The sequence below is a fragment of the Zingiber officinale genome, chromosome 6A (genome assembly GCF_018446385.1).
Source record: "Zingiber officinale cultivar Zhangliang chromosome 6A, Zo_v1.1, whole genome shotgun sequence".
Taxonomy (NCBI): Eukaryota; Viridiplantae; Streptophyta; class Magnoliopsida; order Zingiberales; family Zingiberaceae; genus Zingiber; species Zingiber officinale.
The window spans coordinates 55,047,592-55,069,895 of NC_055997.1; the positions used below are offsets into that span (position 1 = coordinate 55,047,592).

General features: G+C 38.9%; 2 protein-coding genes and 1 non-coding gene across 3 annotated transcripts; 2 read left to right on the plus strand and 1 right to left on the minus strand.

Moving 5' to 3' along the window:
• Positions 1 to 3,519: 3,519 nt before the first annotated feature.
• Positions 3,520 to 6,660, plus strand: LOC121994812. Its single transcript, XM_042548727.1, has 5 exons — positions 3,520 to 3,606; positions 4,163 to 5,123; positions 5,340 to 5,443; positions 5,549 to 5,738; positions 5,804 to 6,660. Exons 1-5 carry the CDS (start codon positions 3,520 to 3,522, stop codon positions 6,658 to 6,660), a joined length of 2,199 nt encoding a protein of 732 aa, XP_042404661.1.
• A 21-nt stretch (positions 6,661 to 6,681) lies between these two features.
• Positions 6,682 to 8,232, plus strand: LOC121994813 (uncharacterized mitochondrial protein AtMg00810-like). Its single transcript, XM_042548728.1, has 4 exons — positions 6,682 to 6,933; positions 6,989 to 7,005; positions 7,119 to 8,031; positions 8,098 to 8,232. Exons 1-4 carry the CDS (start codon positions 6,682 to 6,684, stop codon positions 8,230 to 8,232), a joined length of 1,317 nt encoding a protein of 438 aa, XP_042404662.1.
• A 7,207-nt stretch (positions 8,233 to 15,439) lies between these two features.
• LOC121998923 lies at positions 15,440 to 15,549 on the minus strand. Its single transcript, XR_006116705.1, has one exon. It is a non-coding gene; the product is annotated as a small nucleolar RNA R71 (small nucleolar RNA).
• Between the last annotated feature and the right edge of the window lie 6,755 nt (positions 15,550 to 22,304).

A 22,304-nucleotide genomic window follows, 5' to 3' on the forward strand; every position in this document is an offset into this window, starting at 1 on the left:
CGACGACCTTGCTCCCTCGCACGAGCACCATAGATCAAAGCCGTCGATCCTCTCCTCTCCGAGCCATGCCCTAACTGACCTAGCAAGTTTCTTCCTCAATAGATACGGATAGAGTTCTAGGTATGTTGGTTTCGGTTTAACATGTGAATCGTAGATGTTTTTGGAGGTTTCGGTGTTCTAGATCTGACATCGAGTGAATGATTCAGTGATTCTAGAAGATAATTTGATGGTTTCTGCTTGGATTTTCTCTAGAGATTGATTTACATTATCTATTTTTCTCTTAATTGGTAGCCCTAGTTTCCACTGATGTTCTTCATTGGGTTTAATGGAGTATTTGGTTTGGTTTCCTGTTTGCGTGCTCTGAGTTGATTGGGTATTCTGATCTGGCGTGATTTATTTTGTTTTGTGCGATTTGAGTTGATTGGGTATGCCGTTCTTGTATGATCTGCTAAGTTTGGTGTGATCTGAATCGATCTGGTACGCTGTTCTTGCATGTCCTAATTTGTTCTTGTGTGATTTGAGTTGATCTTGAGGTGGATTCCAGGAGTGTGTGGTCTATTGTTTGTGGTTCAGTGTTGCATGTAACTTCTTGTGGATTTCAGATTGTTCTTCGTTGAATCGGAAGGCTACTGGACAAATTTGATTTGAGAGTTAGGAGTCTATATTCGATGTTAAACTAGGTTTCTTTTGATAGTGATCTGCTGGAACAGAAGATAGCTAATTTGTATGCGTTGGTGCAGGACGTTGATTGAGATGGTTGATGTGATGGGACGTGTGTTGGTTCGATCTACGTATAAGGTGGGTACTTCTTACCTTGATTCTGTAGTTCTTTGAACTTAGTGCATGAGTTATCTTTGGATAGAAACTACTTTTACCTTGACTCCACTCTTATTTTTCCCGCGTTTGATACTTCCACTCGATCTTTGAGATATTCGTTTCCATATCTATACAGTCTCCTATTGATATCCATGATACGTAGAAGATACTAGATACCATGTTTATTTATTTTGATTTTTGTTTATTTATGTACTATATTGAGCATGTTGGTTTCATGTAGCATACCTAATTTCTGCTTATATTTGTATGATGACTGTTGTATGTTGCGCATCATATCATTGCATACGTGTTAACGACAAATTCTCCCTTGCGGTCGAGAGAGTCGTTGACCAGGGTAGCATCCTCGGCCACTCGAGAGAGTGGTAGCTGGAGTTGATGCCGCTTGTCCTGTCGTGCCACACTCGGCCACTTGTGGTAGTGGTAGCTGGAGTTGCGATCAGCAGGGACCCCCTTCGCTGTGTAGCTAATTAGCTACTCAGCACCTGCCCACTCGGTCACTCGAGAGTAGTGGCGGCCTTTGAGTGGTACATTTATTATCGATCCGACCTTTCGACCATACAGGGGTCGTGGTGTAGAGAGGTGGGCAGGGTGACCATCCGTGCATACGCTGTTATTATACTTACTTTGGTTGCTGCTATTTACATATGCTGTTATTGCTTACTTATGCTGCTGTGGTATATTTAAGTTGCTATCGCTTACTGCTATTGTTCACTTATGCTGTTATGCTTATGTTGAGATATGCTCTCATTATAGGTGTTTAGATATCGATTTATTTATTGGAAATGTTTCTATACCTTACATGTTACCTCTATAGCTATGAGCAGTACTGTAGTAGATTAGTACTACTTCTGACCTTCTATTACTAGCCTAGGATATGGTTTCAGGTATGAGTATTTATTATGGTTTTATTTTAGTATCTGTTATTTCCCTTATGAGATTGTATTCCTTTTTGCATTCTCTATTTGTTTATTCTGTTCATGCACTATCTTACCTTTACCCGCTGAATTCCAATACTCACCATCTCGCAAACTGGTTTTCTTTCGCCAGGTAACAAGTAGATGATTGAGAAGTTGCTTGGAGAGTCCCGGCTGCCAATCTCACGTCACCCTCGAGGATAATCTTCTTTTCGGGTTTGTTTCTCTTCACTTGCATTTCACACTCGTTGGATTTGGTGTTGTGAGAACTAACTATGTTTTGATATTTTTCTTGTGGACTTTGTATTTACGATGTTTTGTGGACTTTGCTTTTGTGGGTTTTCTTTCCATTATTCCGTTGTGTTTTCAGTGTAGCCGTGTGGGCTGTTAGTGTTTTAAACTGCGTGGGTGTTATTGTGTTGTTCCAGCCGAGTAGACTATATTATATAAATTACGTGGTTGTGTTTATATCCAGCCATGTGGGCTGTTGAATATGTCATATGTTGTGTGTATGTATTTATTGTTTCATATTGTCACCGGTACATGAGAGATACTGTCGATTTTTTTTTTGTAGGGACTCCTCTGGGACGTGACAATAAAAATAATGATAAATATTTTTTGGATTGCAATATAAATATGATAAATCATAGGTAATTGAAATCAATCTCTGATTCTCTTGAACTGTTATCTCTGTAATTGAATAATTTTTTTATCTTTAAATAACTACTAAAATCAATATTTTTGTTGTTACTATTTTACTTTTGCCAAAACGTTTCACCACATAGTCAATCTTAATCATCAATCCTTCTTCCTCCCAATAAGTCTCTCTCTTGTTTTTGTTCTTGGGTGCATGAGGTGACTATCCATGAGCGCATCTTGCAGCTTCCCTTGGTTACGCAATGTGGGTACCCTAGCATCCCCCTGCAATCCCCATGCTACTCCCCATGTGGCCCCTAAGTTGCTCCTTGTGTGGCTCCTCATGGCCACATCATGCAATCCCCCATGGCCACACGATACAAGCACCCTAGCGATGTCAGTTGCGGTGTGCTAGGCAGAGGTTGTGACCACTTGAAGCCATCGATAGTGGTCTCATCATGCAGATCCCTGTGGCCACTTCACACAACCATTCCTAGTTGTGTGTATGATGCGGGTGCTTAGGGTTCGCAACATGATGCTGGCACCCTAGCTATCCAACTATGCGATGTCGGCACCCTAACGGGTCTTCTACACAAGGCGATTGATCGTGCCTGCATGACACAACCTCTCAGGGATGCATCATGAGGTTTCATGTGGCTACATTGCATGGCCACACATGATGCCTGTTCCCTAGCATAGTCACTCGTGGGTGTGTGGTGTTAGAAATGTGAATGGAAAGGAAGAAGGAGATTTCATTGTGAATAAGACTGTAGTCTCATGTTGGAAATATTATGGCAAGTGCATTGGTTTAAATTGTTGCACATACATTGATCGTAATATATCAAAAATATAGATAATTAAAATTTGACATAATTAAATTATTTTAAGGAGAATAAATATTTTTAATGGATAATTTATCAAGAAATAAGTTTATATAAAATTTTAAAATTTACTGAAATTTTTTAAAATTTTATAAGAGTATTTTTGTATTTTATAAAGAGAAAGGGATTAAAAGGTAAAGTCTCTTTAAAATACCTATTTAAAGGAGGAATTGATGGAACATAAACCTAAGTTTTTGTTATTAAACACTAGGTTTCAATAAAGCGTTGGGTGGCCTCCTTCTCACACGCGCATGCAGCACTCACGAGGTTGTGTGCTCGACCGCCGCCGCCATCTCACCGACCAACAACAGTCTCCACGGTCCTCTGGTCGAGTTCCAGTAGCCCCGCTCTCACTCTTCTCCCTCCCATTGGGCCAACAACTGGGTTTCTCTCTGCAACCGAGAGCGACGCGCGACTCACTGATGTTGTTGTGAGAAATAATCCTCTCCACGTCATTTTTTTTATGTTTTATTATCTTGATAATTAGTTATTACTTGGTCTAGATCCTATTTTTATGGATTTCATCTAGATACTATTTTTATGGATCTTGTGTTCGTGCTCTTATCATTTGTGATGCTATATAAAGAGTCCTAGAGGCATGTAGAAGACATCTCATTGTAAGGTTTCCTTTCATAAGTGAAGTTCCTATTTGTCCTATTCTTCTTGTTTCTTCTTGTGTGCTGTGTGCTTTAAGTGTGTTGTCCTATTCGATTCTAGGCCAACATCTGGTATCAGAGCCATTGGTAGTATAAGACATCCAAGAATCTACAATTCCATAAAATGTCAAGCATCCCAGTAAAGGAGAACGGCGGAGTGTCATTTCCCTATCCGATGCTAAGTCCTCACAATTATACTGTGTGGGCAATAAAGACAGAGGCGATCCTTGATGCCTAGGGAGTCTGGGAGGCGGTGGAGCTAGCGGAAGGAGCTCAGGTGGATGCAAAGAAGGACAAAAAGGCACGTGCATACATCCTGCAGTGTGTCCCCGAAGACATCGTTCTCCAGATCGCAACAAAGAAGACGGCGAAGGAAGTCTGGGACAGCCTCAAGACGAGGTACCTTGGTAGTGATCGGGTGAAGAAGGCACGTGTACAAACATTGAAGAGCGAGTTCGACGCTCTCTGGATGAAAGAGACCGAAACGATTGATGAGTTTGCTGGCAAACTCAGTGCCCTAAGCAGCAAGTTCTCCACCCTTGGTGCCACGCTTGAAGATTCCTCGTTGGTAAAAAAATTGCTCGATTCTATCCCTGATAAATTCTTTCCTATTGTTGCTGGTATTGAGCAATTCTACGACCTTGAGTCTATACCACTTGAGGAGGCTATAGGGCGACTGAAGGCGTACGAAGAACGAACGCTACGACTACGCAGCAACACCAACGGCACTGAAGGTGAGCTCCTATTAACCCATGCCGAATGGCAAATGCGACAGAAGGGGAGCAACGTGGACACTTCGTCAGGAGGAAAGGGGCGTGGGTCCAGCAGCCCTAGTCGTGGCAAATGGCGTGGACGTGGGCAAGGGCGCGGTCGTGGTCGTGGTACGCAACGCCAAGACAGTGCAGGAGGGACTAGCGGCAACAACAGTGGCACTCGAGACAAGAGACATATAAAATGTTTCAATTGCGAGAAAATGGGGCATTATACGTCCGAATGCTACAACAAGCGGCATGATGATGAGGCTCACCTCACTTGTGCCACCGATGAAGAGCCGGCACTGATGATGACCGTGTCCCACGAGGAGTCTGACACTAGGCATGAGCGGCAGGATACCATTCTGCTCAGTGAAGATAGGTTGCTACCGGAGATGTACCGCGGCGTTAAGAAAGAAGATAAAGACGTCTGGTACCTTGACAACGGTGCCAGCAACCACATGACTGGCCATCGCGAGAAGTTTCAAGAACTAGATGAAACCATCACCGGGAGGGTGAGATTTGGCGATGGATCAACCATTGAGATCATGGGCAAGGGGACGGTTGTGTTCGAATGCAAGAATGGCGATCGGAAGGCTCTCCACGAGGTATACTACATTCCGAAACTTTGTAGTAATATCATAAGTCTCGGTCAATTGACAGAAACTGGGAACGAAGTGAACATGGAGAAAGATATCATGAAGGTGATTGATAGGAGCGGGAAGCTCTTGATGCAGGTAAAGCGAACACAAAATCGCTTGTACAAGGTAACCTTGAAGACATGCAAGCAAGTCTGTCTCCTAGCAAGCCTAGAAGACCCAACCTGGTTATGGCACACAAGGCTCGGACATGTCAATTTTCACGATTTGAAGCTGTTAGGGGAGAAGAAATTGACAGTTGATGTACCTCCATTGCCCCAGCCGAACAAGCTTTGCGAGGTATGTGTGGTCGCTAAACATGCAAGGTCACCATTCCCGCACCAAGCAAACTTCAGAGCGACAAAGCCGTTGGAACTTCTCCATGCTGATATTTGCGGGCCAATTTCACCAAGTACACTGGCTGGTAACAAATATTTCTTTTGATTGTTGATGATTGTACAAGATGGATGTGGGTATTTGTATTGGCAGCAAAGAAAGATGTATTCCAAGCATTCAAGAAATTCAAGTCCGTGACGGAGAACACGACTGAGTACAAGATCAAAACACTTCGGACAGACCGTGGCGGTGAGTTTCTATCCACAGAGTTCACTCGATTCTGTGAAAATGAAGAGATCGAGCGGCACTTTACGGCTCCCTACACACCCCAACAGAATGGCGTTGTAGAGCGCCGTAATCGCATTGTGATGGCCATGGCAAGATCTCTCCTCAAGGGTACACATATGCCGGCAAGGTTCTGGGGAGAGGCAGTTAGGCATGCTGTCTATCTGCTAAATCGTCTCCCAACTAAGGCGCTAGGAGACCGTACCCCATTTGAAGCCTGGATGGGGAGAAAGCCACATCTCGCCCACTTGAGAGTGTTCGGTTGTGTTGCATACGTGAAAAATACAACCCCTCACCTGAAGAAACTTGACGACAGAAGTTCACCCATGGTATACTTGGGTGTCGAGGAAGGTTGCAAAGCTCATCGTTTATTTGATCCAAGGCATGACAAGCTACAAGTAAGTAGAGATGTAGTATTTCAAGAAAATAGTGAATGGACATGGACTGCAGGTGCTAACCATGAAGAAAACTTACCGGAGTTTATGGTGGAGGATGCACTCGACACCGACGAGGTGATTGTTGTAGCAGACATTGAGGCAGGAACAGAAGATGTCGCACCACCGGCAACAGCCGTGGTATCCATGACAAGAGCATCAAGTCCATCTACATCATCATCGAGCACCCATACAACTACCTCACCTGACTCTCATGAAGGGCCAGTTTGGTTTAGGTCCATTGCCGATATATATGCCAACACTGAGAAAGTGGTTGGTATTGATGAATAAGAAAATGAGGTAATGCTAATGATGTCTGAAGAGCCGACCTGTTACCAAGAGGCTACAACTGAGGCTTGCTGGTACGAAGCAATGGAGGAAGAACTGGAAACTATTAAGATGAACAAGACCTGGACCCTAACTGAGCTCCCATTAGGCCACAAACCTATTGGCCTAAAGTGGGTGTACAAACTGAAAAAAGATTCAGCGGGGAAAGTTGTTAAGTATAAAGCAAGATTAGTTGCTAAAGGCTATGTACAGAGACAAGGCATCGACTTTGAAGAGGTATTTGCACCGGTCGCTAGACTTGATACTATTTGAGTCATTCTTGCACTTGCAGGGAATCGAAGCTGGGAGGTACACCATCTAGATGTGAAGTGAGCATTCCTTAACGGAGAGTTAGAAGAAGAAATATACGTCTCTCAACTAGAAGGGTTTGAGGTACAAAATCAGAAACATAAGGTGTACAGGTTATTCAAGGCCCTCTATGGACTGCGGCAGGCTCCACGAGCTTGGAACATGCGGCTGAACAGGAGTCTGGTAGAGCTCGACTTCAAAAAATATATTCAAGAACATGCAGTATATACAAGAGGTGAAGGAGAAGCAAGTATACTTGTTGGAGTGTATGTCGACGATCTCATCGTGACAGGAGGTAGCACAGAGAAAATCAACAAGTTCAAACAACAAATGATGACAGAATTTGAGATGAGTGATTTGGGTCTCTCCTACTACTTAGGGATTGAAGTGGAGCAACAGAAGAGCCGAATTTCACTTAGACAATCAGCTTATGCCAAGAAAATTCTATCTCAATTCAAGATGGCAGACTGCAATGCCACAAAGCATCCGATGGAACCCAAGACACAGTTGCATAAGGACTTGGAAGGGACTCCAGTTGACACCACGGAGTACAGGTGCATTGTTGGTTGTCTGAGATATTTGCTTCACACATGGCCGGACCTGTCATATTCTGTTGGAATGGAGAGCAGATACATGGAGAGGCCTACAATCATGCATCACAGGGTGGTCAAACAGATTCTCAGGTATTTAAAAGGTACAATTTATTTTGGGCTTGTTTACATAAAGGGACCCCAGGAAATTGATATATTCGGCTACTCGGACAGTGATTTAGCCGACGATCTCGATGGAAGGAAAAGCACAAGTGGAATGACTTTCTATTTTAATGAAAGTTTGGTGTCCTGGAACTCACAGAAGCAGAAGACAGTGGCGCTTTCATCTTGTGAGGCAGAGTTCATGGCAGCCACAACTGCGGCCTGCCATGCTTTGTGGTTGAGGAGCCTTGCCAGTGAATTAACAGGTGTAAAGCCAAAACCGGTAACTTTGTTTGTTGACAACAAATCCGCCATAGCTCTCATGAAGAATCCGGTATTCTATGGTCGAAGCAAGCATATAGATACAAGGTTTCATTTTATCTGAGATTGTATTGAGAAGGGACAGATTGTGGTGGAGTTCGTTAATACCGGAGAACAGCGAGCCGATGCGTTAACTAAAGCATTGCCAGGAGTGAAGTTAGCTGCCATGCGACAACTACTCAGCGTCCGTGATCTACAATCATGTCAGGATTAGGGGGAGTAATGTGAGAAATAATCCTCTCCACGTCATTTTTTTTATGTTTTATTATCTTGATAATTAGTTATTACTTGGTCTAGATCCTATTTTTATGGATCTCATCTAGATCTTATTTTTATGGATCTTGTGTTCGTGCTCTTATCATTTGTGATGCTATATAAAGAGTCCTAGAGGCATGTAGAAGACATCTCATTGTAAGGTTTCCTTTCATAAGTGAAGTTCCTATTTGTCCTATTCTTCTTGTTTCTTCTTGTGTGCTGTGTGCTTTGAGTGTGCTGTCCTATTCAATTCTAGGCCAACAGTTGTCACCTGTGCCCGAGGCTCTTCCTCTCTACCCTCATCGTGCCGTCAACCATACGATCTCCTTCCTGGCTCCTACATTTCCCTTCTCTGTCGTGAGCCGCCTTCTCAGCCGATTGCTTTGATTTTTGTCCACGAGCAGGCCACCTTTGTGCCTGCTCCAGCATGTGGCGCTATTCTGACGCTATGTCTCTGAGCGGTGATGCCTGTGCTGTGTACGCCTCGTATTCTGCCCCCTTGCTTCTCTATTGGTGCACACCACAGTTGATCTCCACTCCACCACCGTTGCGTTCGGCTGACTCGATGACCACTTCCATGTAGCATAGTGTTCTCGCGTCCCCACCGTCATTGTTGAAGAAGAAAACAAGAAACAGAAACAAAATTTAGTTAATTTTTGCTAAGCTAATTAAGGGGATTATTAATCAATTTGATTTAATTAAATGGTTAATTGAATAACTTAACATGGAATATAATGCACTGAAAGGTTATTGATAATAGTTAAGAGTACTTAGTTAGATAATAATATGATTGATAAGATAATTATTAATTACTAGATTCATGGAACAGTTAACTAGTTAATGTGATATTTAAAAGATTACTAGTTTAATAGAGGATTGAATGATTAATTAATTTACCTCAGTTATTTGCATATTAATCGGATTGATAATTGAGAATTAATTGAATTATTGGGTTCGTAGACCGTTAATTAAATTAACTCGGTAGTTAATTTATTAATTAATGAATTAAATGATTAATATATATATCCTTAAGAGTTTCTTTGTATTCTGTATTTGTGGATATGAGGTAGAGACAAATCATCTAGCTACGATTTGGACACTCTACATTAGAGACGGGTAGTTTTGATCATAGTTCATGATTGTTTACTATCATATTTTGATGAGTTCGAAGTTACTCACTTACCTTAAATCTATCCTATATTGCTCCTTAGTTTGATACCTTATTGTTTTCCCTCACATGTTGACCTATTATTGGTAGCTATGTAGTTATGTTTGTTATTCATTGTTGTGTTTATATATATGTAGGATATTACCATACCATAGTGTAGGATATTGGATACTCTGTTAGACCCCTTAGTAAATGATTGAGTTTGTACTTATTGTTAGGACGATCATGCTATAGTATAGGATATCGAGCATCTTACTAAACCCTTATTTGTTATTACATACCATAGTGTAGGGTATTGAGTATCCTAATATACCCTTGTTGTTATTTAGGCCTATGCATATATACTAGTGAGATTAGATCAAGGCGTGACTATAGAGTGTTATATCGGATATGATTATACTTTTTCTGCTTGTCATTACGTTATTCTGTCCTAATGATCATTATCTCGGATTCGTAGTTGAGAGAGTCATTAGTGACCCTTGGTATATACCCTATCTGCCCACGGGACCATCCGTGGTAGAGAGTTCTCCCATAGACAATGACTAGTTATTTACCCTGTCTATCCACGGGACTATCCGTCGTAGAGCGTTCTCCCACAGACAATGATTAGTTATTTACTCTGTATGCCCACGAGACTATCTATGGTAGAACGTTCTCCCGTAAATAGTGACTAGTTACATACCTTGACTGCTCATGGGACCATCCATGGTAAAGTGTTCTCCTGCAGTCAGTATTTATTATGTGCTTGCTATATGTCGGTTATGCATTTGTTCATGCAGGTTTAGATGTACTATAGGTACTCTCGATTTGTTGGTTATATTTGGTTGAGCAGGTTAGTAAAGTGTTATATTATTGGTTATACTTTTGTATACTTTTGTTAGTTGGTGATTATGTTGGGACACTTACGTTGGTTAGTAACTATTTTACTTGAGATTGCATCCTTTGATCTCCTAATAATATATTGTTCATGCGCTATTTTCTTATACCCACTGAGTATTTTATAATCACTATCCAATGTTTTTCTTTGATCCTCTAGGTTAACAGGCAAATGATGTGTCATGTCACTCAGAGGTCCTAGCTACCAGTCCCACTCATTTGTATTCTCCTTTTCGAGTCATCGGATTTATATTTCTGCTATTTTTGTATATGGTTATATTTCCTAGACGAATCTTTGAGTTTTGTTATAATAGTTTAATTGCTTAGTTTAATATTATTATATGTACATGCATACATACACATATTGACATTTGTATCTTGATAGTGTTGTATTGGCTTAAATTTATTCGATATCGATTATTTCCCATATTGTCACTAGGGGGTACCGTATAGTTTGGTAGACAAGTATACCCTCAGGGCGTGACATTGATGATATGAACAAATGCATAAAGATAGACTCTCTCTCACGCATAGGTGCGCATGGGGGCGGGAGTCCAAATTTATAGCTCAGATTGCATTGAACTAAGTTGACTCATGTGCGACCACGACCTATGCGCGTCAAATTCCAGACCGATCGAGGGAAATATTTTCCATATTTTTTTTACTGCAGCTCAAATATAGTAGCAATGACTGATGAGTAATTGAATTACCTTTATTCAACCATTTCCTACTGCCAAAGACTAAGCTCCTTTATAAGGAGGAGGTCATTAGCAAACCAACAAGAGAGAACTTAGAGTAGACGCTCAAGGAAAAAACTTCCACCATCATTGCCCCATGTCTTCTTCTATGTTGTATCTTTGTTTAGCAAATTTTCTCATGAAAGTAGTCAGGTACAACCTATAGGGATCTTATGCTAAACAAGCATATACGTAGTGGAAAAATGGATCCATCCATAGATTCATGCGAATGCAATATATATGTTATTTTACTCTATCAAGAGAGAATAATTACCTTTGTTGTATGAATGATACGATCTCGACAACAACTTTGATTTGTCAGATGTTACCGTGATTAAAGTGGTCACGCCTCGTCGGTATCCATACGAACATGTTTCAAAGAAGCGAAGCTCGAGACCTTCTTTGGAATCAACTCAAGAACCTTCGACTTAAAGAAGGAGAAATAGTTGCTTAGCTATATGCGAAACTCAAGGAGTTTATCACAAGACTCACCAACCTCAGAGAAATCGTAACTAATCGAGACACCTTTAGATAAGCACTTAATGCCTTCCCAAGGATCTCGGATTGGATATCAATAATCTATTCTTACTACATCTCTAAGGATCTCGAGGTAAGTACCTTAAAAATTTATTTTCTACCTTAGAATTACATGAAACTTGATGTTCAAGACTGAGAAAACAAAGGGGTAGTGTTAGAATTTAGCACTGTAAGCCAAGCAAATCAGACCAGATTCGAGTTCATCAATGGACGAAGATGACCAAGCATACATGGTAAGAAAGATAAATAAGTTCTTTAAGAATAATAAATTTAATAAGATGCAGGCCAAGAAGTTCCTCCTTGGAAGAAGAAAAATTTAATGCTACAACTAAACTGAAGAGACACATCAAACACAACTGCCCAAAGATGAAGAGCAAAGAAAAAGACAGAGACAGAGGGACAAGAAATTTCAAACAACGGAACCTTAAAGCAACGTTGGACGAGTCATTAACAAAAGAATCCGAGAATCAAGAATACGTTGGAATCACACTTATAGCCAACTACCAATAGGAAAGTATCGATGAAGGGGGAACTACTTCAGAGGAAAGTAGCAGTGAAGGGGGAGCATCTAACTTCAAATCTGACATAGTAAGTGAGGTATGTCTTCTATCTCTTCACCAATTATATGAAGATATTAAACGCATGTCTAGATCTTTATGTAAACTTAGATCTATTAAAAAAAAGGATAATATCGATTTGAAAATGATTTTAGTTAAATCATGTCCACTAGAAGAATTCAACAAAATTAAAATGAAAAATTCTAAATTAAAAGAGCAAGTAGAAAGATTGAAAAAGAATGATGGATACTCAAAGTTTTCAAATTTTAGAAATAATAGAAGATAAATTGGTATTTTAGATTTTACAAAAGCTAAATTAGAAAAGTGATATAAAAATTTATTCTAAAAAATTATCTTGTTAATCCAGTAAAAAAAACTTATTTTAAATACCAAAATCCATACTAAATTGTTAAATTAATTTCTTGTATATTCTAGAAATTTAATTTATTTTGATTTATTAACATTTTTAGCAAAATTTAAATGGTATACTTTTTGTTCATATTTTTTTATCTAATTTTTATCCTATGAAAAATGAAAATATTATCTGCTAATAAAATTTCTTTTGACATTATATCATTTTTTTATGAATTTTTAACAAAAATAGGATTGTTAAAATTAAAATTATTTCAAAAAAAATCTTTTTGAAATATTTAAATTTACTGTGATAAAACCTTTTATTTTTTGTTGATTGAAGTTATTTCAAAAATTTCAACCATTATATAAATTACTATGAATTTTTACCAAAAATATTTTTAATTAATTAAAAATGATCAAAATTTTATTTTTATAAAATTTAATTTTTTTATAGATAAATATCATATCTTATATCCTTAGAAAAATTAGCAAGATTTTTTAAACTCTAAAAATATTTTTAAGCATTAAATTGTCAAAATATACTTCTCTATCTCAAAATAATTATTTTGATAATGAAAAAAAAATAGTATGTTCATGAAAATTTTTTATACTGATCTGAATACTTATCATCAACATTAACAAAAATTTTCAATATTTTTCAAAAATTTAATAAATTTTTAGATTAATTTTTGTAAATCAAAATTTTAATTCTAAAAAATTACTTACTTTGCAAATTAATTTTGGTAAAAATCCATAGCTTTGGGATGTTTGTATACAACCCCTAGAAATATTATTAAATTTTTTTCTAACTCTACTTATATTTTTCTCTAATTTTTTAATGTGATCAAAATGGGAGAATATGTTATTAAATTTAGGGGGAGGTTTTTTTTTTCATTTATTTTATTGCATTTAATATTTGCATTTAAATGTCAAATTGCATTTTACTTGTTTGTTTAACCCTAGTTTTAACTCGAGTTGATCCACATAAAAAAGGTGGAGATTGTAAGTACTCTGAGTTAGTTTTGATGTGGTCAATCGAGTTAAGTTACAGTTTTGATACCTTGTGCCTGAGTGTGCAAGAACTTAGAAACACAAGAAGTCGAACAGAAGACGCAGCTAGCGAGAAGGATGACATAGGAAGTGAGTGGATGAACTCGGTGTATCCAAGGGATGAGGTGCTGAAGAAGAGTACACCAGTGGACGAGAAGAACGTTGGCAGAGTGTCCGAGGGAGCATCACCCACATGAAGAAAGGCAACTCTGAAGCTAAGTTTGGAGTCTGTAGCAGCTGAAGGCACCCTCGCACCTAGCTTGGGGCACCCTTATAGGATCTAGAGGCACCCTCATGCCTCTTCAAGGAGATGCCGTGTTGGAGCTTGGAGGTGCCCTCGTGCCTCCCTTAGAGGCACCATATATCAATTGAGGTGCCTCCATTCCCATAGAGTTGTCGGACGTCCATTGGAGTTTGGATAAATATTTTACCACACTAGAGGTGCCCTATATCTCTTTGGAGACACCTCCAAGTAATGAATACCAACGGCTAGTTCATTCCAGGAGGCTATAAAATGCCCCCTAGTGTTAGGAATAAAGTAACAACTCTTGTTTTCAATTTCTAGTCTTTTCTTGAGCTATCAAAGTATGTAAGAGGCTTCTCCGTCTTCAACGAAGGAGATCTTTTAGTGCCTTCAACTGCCTTGGATTAATAATCATGTAAGTTATAATAAAGTAAATCTTAACTTTCTTATTATTTTTAAGTTGCTAATCTTTTAAATGATAATTGTTTATGCCTAACTAATTTTGTGTTCTTGCCTAGTTTAAAAGTAAGAGAATTTCTCTAACTTATTTTCAGGGTACCGACCTAACAAAAACCTACAAGATTAGTCACCATGTAGAAGTGATGCTCTAGATTGTATAATTAGGGGGGGGGGGCCTTAGTGATAGAGCATACCCCTTCAACCAGACTTTCTAGAGTCATCTCCTTAAAAAAGGAGTCAATTCTCTACAAAGGATTAACTAATTAGAGTTTAATACGCTATCCCTAATTTAATATTAGGAAGTGACTTGTATAACCAAGGGGCCCTTATGTGACATAGGATATCCTTTTAACCTGACTTTTTAGTGTTGCCTCTTTACATAATAACATTGAAAGTAGTGTAAACACTCTAGTGTAACTTTCATGGGTTTGCACCGATAATTTAATCAGAATCCCTATAAGTGCATAAACATGGAGGCGATGAAGTGAACAATAGATAGGACATCAACTAGGATTGTAGTAAAATGGAATCTTAGAATCATCGCCAAATCCAACTTCTCCCTTCGACTGCTTGCCTTCCCTTAACCTTCTCTGCTCTGGGCACTCTCTCAACCCATTCTCTCTTGCTCTCTCTCATCTCTCTCTCTTTCTCTCTTGTTCTTATGACCACACACAACCTTGATCATCTAGATAACTTGTTTTGCTAACTTGGCTAGTGCTTAATCAACAATCCAGTCCTTAAGGATCGATATTTTATTACTTGACGATATAACCATGCACTTGTAATTAGATAACATAAAACAAGTTATCTGGATGATCGAAAGTTGTGTAAAAGCAAGTTAGCAGAAGGGAAAGAGAGCGAGAGAGAAAGAGCAAGATATCACTAGAAGAAATCTAAATTTGGGAATAATTCTAGGATTTAGATTTCACTATGATAACTTGGCTAGTTTGGTGGAGGGATGAGGGAAGATCCAAATCTCTACGTAGAAGTATTTTTGGAGATATGTTCGACGATGAAATTTAATGGTGCTTCCACATATATGATTCAGCTACAGTAGTTTCCCTTTTCCCTAAGGAACAAAGTCAAGTCTTGGATTCATTCCCTACTAGTGGGCAGCATATCTACATGGGACCAGTGCGAACAAAGATTTCTAGATATATAAATTCTTCCCTTCCAGCAAAATGGCACACATGTAACACCATATCACTAGCTTTATGCTGAAAGACTGGGAATCATTATTTGAAGCTTGGGATAAATTTAAAGTATTGCTACAACAATGCTCACATCATGGATTGGAAAATCGGTTGTTAATCCATACTTTCTACAATGATATCTACAAAAGTGTCATTAGACTTCACAGCTAGGGGAGCTTTGATGAACAAACCGCTAGAAAAGGCTGAGGAGATTGTAGAAAGTGTGGCATTAAATCATCACTAGTGGATATCGAAGTGAGGAAATCAAGGACAAATTCTAGGAAAATATTCAGTTGATTCCATGGACCTTCTCTTAGCTAAGATGGGCTCACTGACCAAGAGGTTTGTTTCCTTGAACACAAATACTGTGAATGTTTATAATATTTCTTGTGAAGTTTGTAGCTTGATAAGTCATGAAGTAAAGAGTTGCTTAACAAATGCCACGAATCAATGAGGCCAAATTGTACATGTTGATGTAATTAATAACTTCAGCTCAAGACCAAGCAATCTATACTCGAATACTTACAAACCTAGCTGGAGAAACCATCCTAATTTTTTATACTAAAGTAACTAAGATCAATACCAAGGGCAAGGAAATTATGGATAGTAGTCGGGATAACAACATGCTCCTCTAAACTCACGGCTTGAAGCAATGATGGAGGACTTCATCTCAAGCCAAAACTAAGAAAATAAGGAGTTCTGTTAGTGACATACTCAGACCGAGGGAGCTCTTAAAGATCTAAAACCATGATGGACAAACTCATAAGTCACACCAAGATGCTAGAAAATCGGATTGCCCAGGTAGCAAGCTCACCTTCAAGGACTCCGGGAATATTTTCAAGAAAGTCGGAGCCAAATCCTATAGAGCATGCAATGTTGTGATTTTATGAGGATAAAATTGAATTTGACTTATCAAATTCTACTGATGAATTGCATGTAAAAAATTTATGTCACAGGATAGAAAGATTGATGAGACAGAAGAATGACTACCGAATGAAACACCAAATAATAAGGGGAAAGCACTAAAGAATGGGGGTAAATACATAATCCTTAAAGATCAAAGAAAAAGAGTAAGACTAGAACTAAATGTTAAGACTCTTGACGGCCGGTTAGGGGGGGATGAATATCCCCTGTATAAAAACAAACAAAAGTATCTTCCTCGACTTATAACGTAAACAAACACTTGTGTAAGAATAAATAAAAGATAAACTAAAAAAAGAAGCTAACAGATTTACTTGGTTACAACCAGAAAGGTTGTTAATCCAAGGCAGTTGAATCACACTAAGAATCTCCTTCAGGCGGAGAAGCCTCTTACAGCAATGAATGCATAGAAAAAGAAAGCTAAACAAAACAGAAAGTGTCTACAAGTATTGTTGCACTATTTCTTATTGTTGTAAAGCTTTGGGAGCAAGACTGCTTATATAGTCTTGCTCGGGGCGCCTGGAAAGGTTCTAGGCACATAGAGTGGGATAGAATTCTATCTCCGATGCATCGGCCAAAGTCCATGTTGATCTTGATAAAATTTGGATTCCGGACGCTCGGAAGGGTTCCTGGCACCGGAACTGCTTTGGGCGCTCGGAATGGCGCCGGAACATTTTGTTGACTTTCTCTCCGAGCCTCCATCTTTGACACCGCTTGCTTCGGTCTAGGTCTTCTGCTCCGGCTCCACTTGCTTGGATGATTTTGGCCATCCGGACAAAGGCTGTGACGAGGCACTAAGCCTTCTTAGTTATTGGAGCATCAACCACTTTCTAGACAAAGGCTCTTAAAGAAATTCAAACGTTTAATTTTCTCGCTGAAAGTGCTAAGTCTAATTAAGGTTCAAGTTAGACAAGACTTTGGAACCCAATATAGGTTCCAACCAACTGGATTAATTAAGAATTTTTTAGGAACTTATTTCTTTACAATTTTTCTAATTTGTCCCTTATAAAATCCAAGATGCCAGCTTAGTCTATTATAATTTTGAGTTCTAACATTCAAGCATGCATGATTTTTTAAGTTCTTTATTTCATTTTGTAAATTATCATTTTCTAATTTTATTTTATCAAATTTTTCTAATGGACAAGATTTTGCTAGAATTAATTTTAGCTCTTTAATTTCTTTTCTAGCTTACAATAATTATTTGATAAATATTTTATAAACTTAAATGACTTATCAGGAGGAAGAGATTGTACCTGACTTACCTTGTCGATCCCGTTATCCGTAGCTCCCCCTAAAGAGCTTCTTTTTTCCGATGTCGCTCCCCCTTCATCGATGCTCTCGATGCTCATTTCGGACGTGCTTGCTTCATTTTCGTTGTCTTGATAACTTGCCATTAACGCAAGTCCGGAGAAGACCTCAATCTTTGATTCAGACGATGTTTCGTCCCACGTCACCTTCAGGTTTTTGTGCTTGTTCGTTTGATCGGGCTTCTTGTTCTTGCCTTTGTCCTTGTTCTTCAATTTAGGGTAGTTGTCTTTAATGTTCCCTTCTTCATCGCAGTGGTAGTATCTGATTTTTCTTCTTTTTCTACCTTGTAGAAGGTTAGATTTTCTAGATTTAGATAACTTTTTAAATTGATTTACCATCATCGTCATTTCCTCGTCGTCGAAAGAAAATTCTGACTCTTGTTCATCCATCTTCGCCTTGAGGGCAATATTGTGCTTCGACTTCTTCTTTAAATCTGTACATTTCGATTCATGGACTTCAAAAGTTGAAAATAACTCTTCTATGGTAATAGATTCTAAATCCTTAGTGATATAGTAGGCATCTACTAATGATGCCCATTTCTTATTTCTAGGGAAAGCATTAAGAGCATACCTTAGCGAATCTTGGTTGATTACCTTTTCTCTGAGATTCGAAAGTCTGATGATGAACTCCTTAATCCTTGAGTGAAGGTGTGCAATGGTTTTGTCTTGTTCAAATCGAAGGTTGGTGAGCTGGTTGCGAAGTAAGTCCTGTCTTGTGAGTTTGGCTTCGAACGCCCCTTCGTGTAGCTCAAGGAACTTCTCCCACAGCTCCTTTGTTGAGTTGTAAGCGCCAATTCAGTTTACTTCTTATGGCGGTAGGATGCTCAGCAGATGGAGCTCTACTTTTCCTTTTGCCATGTAGTCGGTCTGCTCCTTCTTCATCTTCTTCGTCTACTAGTATTCTTCCTTACCTTCGGGTGCTACAAAACTGAACTTCATTATTAAAAATAATTCAAAATTAATTTTAAAGAATACCTGTATTCTCTTTTTCCAGCTCGTGAACTCCCCCTCGAACTTCGGTGGGTATATGCTCGGTCTGACCATCGATTCGGTGCTTCGATTGACGGTTAGTCCTCTTGAAGTATCCTTACTCTGATACCACTTGTTAGGACCCTTGGCAGCCTGCTAGGGGGGGTGGGGGTGGGGTGGGGGTGAATAGCCCCTGCATAAAAACAAACAAAAGTATCTTCCTCGGCTTATAACTTAAACAAACACTTGCATAAGAATAAATAAAAGATAAACTAAAAAGATGAGGCTCACAGATTTACTTGGTTACAACCAAGAAGTTTGTTAATTCAAGGCAGTTGAATCGCACTAAGAATCTCCTTCAGGTGGAGAAGCCTCTTACAGCAATGAACGCATATAAAAAGAAAGCTAAACAAAATAGAAAGCGTTTACAAGTGTTGTTACACTATTTCTTGTTGTTGTAAAGCTTTGGGAGCAAGGCTGCTTATATAGTCTTGCTCGGGGTGCCTGGAAGGATTCAAGGTGCCTCGAGTGGGATAGAATTCTATCCCCAATGCGTCGGTCAAAGTTCATGTCGATCTTCATAAAATTTGGGTTCCGAGCGCCCGAATTGCTCCGGGCGCCCCGAAGGGGGAAGTCAACATTTTGTTGACTTTCTCTGCGGGCCTCCAACTTTGGCTCCATTTGCTTTGGTCCAGATCTTCTACTCCAGCTCTTCTTGCTTGGGTGATTTCGTCCATCTAGAATAGGGCTCACCTGAACCTAACTTCCGACATTCTCGAGCAAGCTTCCGCTCCTGGCTTCTCGTCCCTCGGAAATGTCGCGCGCCTCCTTCTTGTCCACCCACGTACTCTTCCACAGCTCCTTGTCTCTCGGACACATCGAGTCCATCGGCTCTCTCCCGTGTCGTCCTTCTCATTAGCTGCATCTTTTACCTGACGCCCTATGCTCCTAAGTTCGTGTTCACTTAGAGATAAGGTTAAACACAACAGGACCTAACTTAACTTATTTGTTTGATCACATCAAAACAACCTTGGGGTACCAATACTAAAGACAACCTTGGAAGAAAAGGAGGGGAAGGGGGGGGGGGGGGGGGGGGGGGCTAAGGCTTCAAGTTGAAGAAAAATAGGGGTCAAGCTAATGACCTAAAAAGGGCACTTCTTGGGAGGCAACCCAACTTTTAACTAGTCTTTAGGATTTTTTTTTTTTTACTTCTCATTCTAGTTTGTATTTTTGTTTTTTTTAGGGTTAGGGGCATCCAAGAGCTACCTGAAGATTTGGGCATAGGAAGCATTCAGGACCAAACATTGAGGGGGGGGGGGTGGTTTCATGTGTGTGTTTGTTGCTACTCGGAATATCGCACTGGTTCTTCTGTACAAAAATTTTGTACAAGTCCTGAACATTTCCTAACAACCTATTGTGTTCTTTAGAAATTAAACTTGGAATCGCAAACAGAACTTAACATTATTGATTCCAAATTCAACTTATTTGTTCTTAGAGGTTTAGACTTGGATCGCAAACGATGCTTAACATTATTCATCCAAATCCACCCATGTTACAAAGTTAATTAAATATTTATTTCAAAGATCAGCTTCCAGGTTAAACATGGCGAGACACTAGACCTTCTTGGGTATGAGATCATCCACCACTTCCTAGACAAAGCCTTTCAATGGAATTTAATATTTAATCTCCTTACAGTAACCCTAGGTTTAACCACAAAGAACAATCGAATCACAAGATCGAAAAACAAAAGAAACACAAAATTGAAACATAAAATTGATTGCCTAGAATCGTTAGCCTCTTATGTTTGGTAATTCAAAATCCGTACAAAAAAAACTAGTATGATGCGGAACAAGACAACTAGTTATACCTTTCTCTGTTAACAAAAACCTCTTGATCTTCTATTGTATTCCTCTCCTTCTCTTGGACGTCATGTGGGCGACAATCTACCAAGAAGAAATCCACCAAATCCTTCCTTGCTTCCAAGTTTCGACCACCACCACAATGCTCCAAGGGATGCTAGAAACAATACCTCCTTTCTCTACTTCTTCTCCTCCAAGCAACTGACCACCAAGAGCTCCACAAGAGATGATGCCGCCGGCCACAAAGAAGAAGAGAAAGAGAAGAGGAAGGGCCGACCACCAAGGATGGAAGAGAGGAACAATATAATAGGTTGTGTGTCTCATGAAGGCACCCTCTCCCTCTCTTTTATAATCCTTGGTGAATCCAAAAAAGGAAAGTTTTATAATAAAAAATAAAACTTCCTTTTATTCCTCTCTATGGCCGGCCACACCATGTTTAAACAAACAAGGAAAGATTTTAAACAAAAATTAAAATCTCTCTTTTAAAAATCCCTTTTGTGGTTAGTTATAAAAGGAATATTTTATAAATTAAAATCTCTCTCTTTTAAATCCTTTTATGGATATCTATAAAAGATAAGATTTAAAAATAAAACTCCTTTTATATCATGGTTACAAAAAAGGAAAGTTTTCTTAAAAATTAAAATCTTTCTCTTAACATTATAGATATCTACAAATAAGGAAAGATATCTAATCTCTCTTTTAATCCTTTGTAGAAAATCTATAAAAGGAAAGATCTTAAAATTAAAAACTATCTTTTAAAACCATGTAGATAAAAACATAAAAGGAAAGATTTTATCAAAATTTTATTTTTAACAAAATCCCTCTTCCCTTTCACACTTGGCCGACCCCTTGCTTGGGCACCAAGCAAGGCTTGGCCGACCCTACCCTTAGCTCCAAGCTTGGATTGCCCGACCCCTTTCTTGGGCTCCAAGCAAGGATAGGGGCTGGGTAGATATAAGGCTTTATATAAGAGGCTACAATAGAGACCGAGTGGAGGAATTGGTTATGGTCTCTCGATGAACTTGAGCTTCCCGTGTTCGCCCCGAACACCCAACTCAAGTTCATCAATAATAACTCATACCACTAAAGAGCTATCATTGAACTACCGCACCAATCCCAAATTACATTTTGGGCTCCTTCTTATCATGAGTGTGTTAGTCTCCATGTGTTTAAGAAATCGAATGACCATTAATTAAATGAGTTACTGACACTCACATAATTAACATCTAGCTCCAAGAATAGTACCACTCAACCTTATTGTCATGTCGGACTAAGTCCACCTGTAGGGTTTACATGACAATCCTTATGAGCTGCTCTTGGGGACATCATCAACCTTGATTGCTAGGACATAGTTTCCTTCTATAATTAACAACACACACTATAAATAATATTATTTCCCAACTTATCGGGCCTATTGATTTATCGAACTAAATCTCACCCATTGATAAATTAAAGAAATAAATACTAAATATATGTGCTTGTTATTATATCGGGATTAAGAACACACACTTTCATAATAATAGAGGTCTTGTTCTTTTATGCAGTCAGTATAAAAAGAAACTACCTCATATAGTCATGCTCAATACACTCAGAGTGTACTAGTGTAATTTTATAGTCAAGATAAACTAATATCAAATTACACTACGACTATTCCAATGATTTGTTCCTATCCATCTTAGTAATGAGCTACTATTTATAACTTATAAGGAACTAATAATATGATCTTCTATGTGTGACACCACACACCATGTTATCTATAATATAAATTAATTGAACAACTACACTTAGCATATAAATATA

What these genes read in the sequence shown, in the direction of transcription:
- LOC121994812 (XM_042548727.1), top strand. Translation starts at nt 3,520, where the DNA reads ATGCAGCACTCACGAGGTTGTGTGCTCGACCGCCGCCGCCATCTCACC. An exon ending in GGTCCTCTGGTCGAGTTCCA is followed by an intron (nt 3,607 to 4,162) that starts GTAGCCCCGCTC and finishes CTTGATGCCTAG; the next exon opens with GGAGTCTGGGAGGCGGTGGA. An exon ending in CGTCTGGTACCTTGACAACG is followed by an intron (nt 5,124 to 5,339) that starts GTGCCAGCAACC and finishes GTCAATTGACAG; the next exon opens with AAACTGGGAACGAAGTGAAC.
- LOC121994813 (XM_042548728.1), top strand. Translation starts at nt 6,682, where the DNA reads ATGTCTGAAGAGCCGACCTGTTACCAAGAGGCTACAACTGAGGCTTGC. An exon ending in TAGCTCTCATGAAGAATCCG is followed by an intron (nt 8,032 to 8,097) that starts GTATTCTATGGT and finishes TGTATTGAGAAG; the next exon opens with GGACAGATTGTGGTGGAGTT.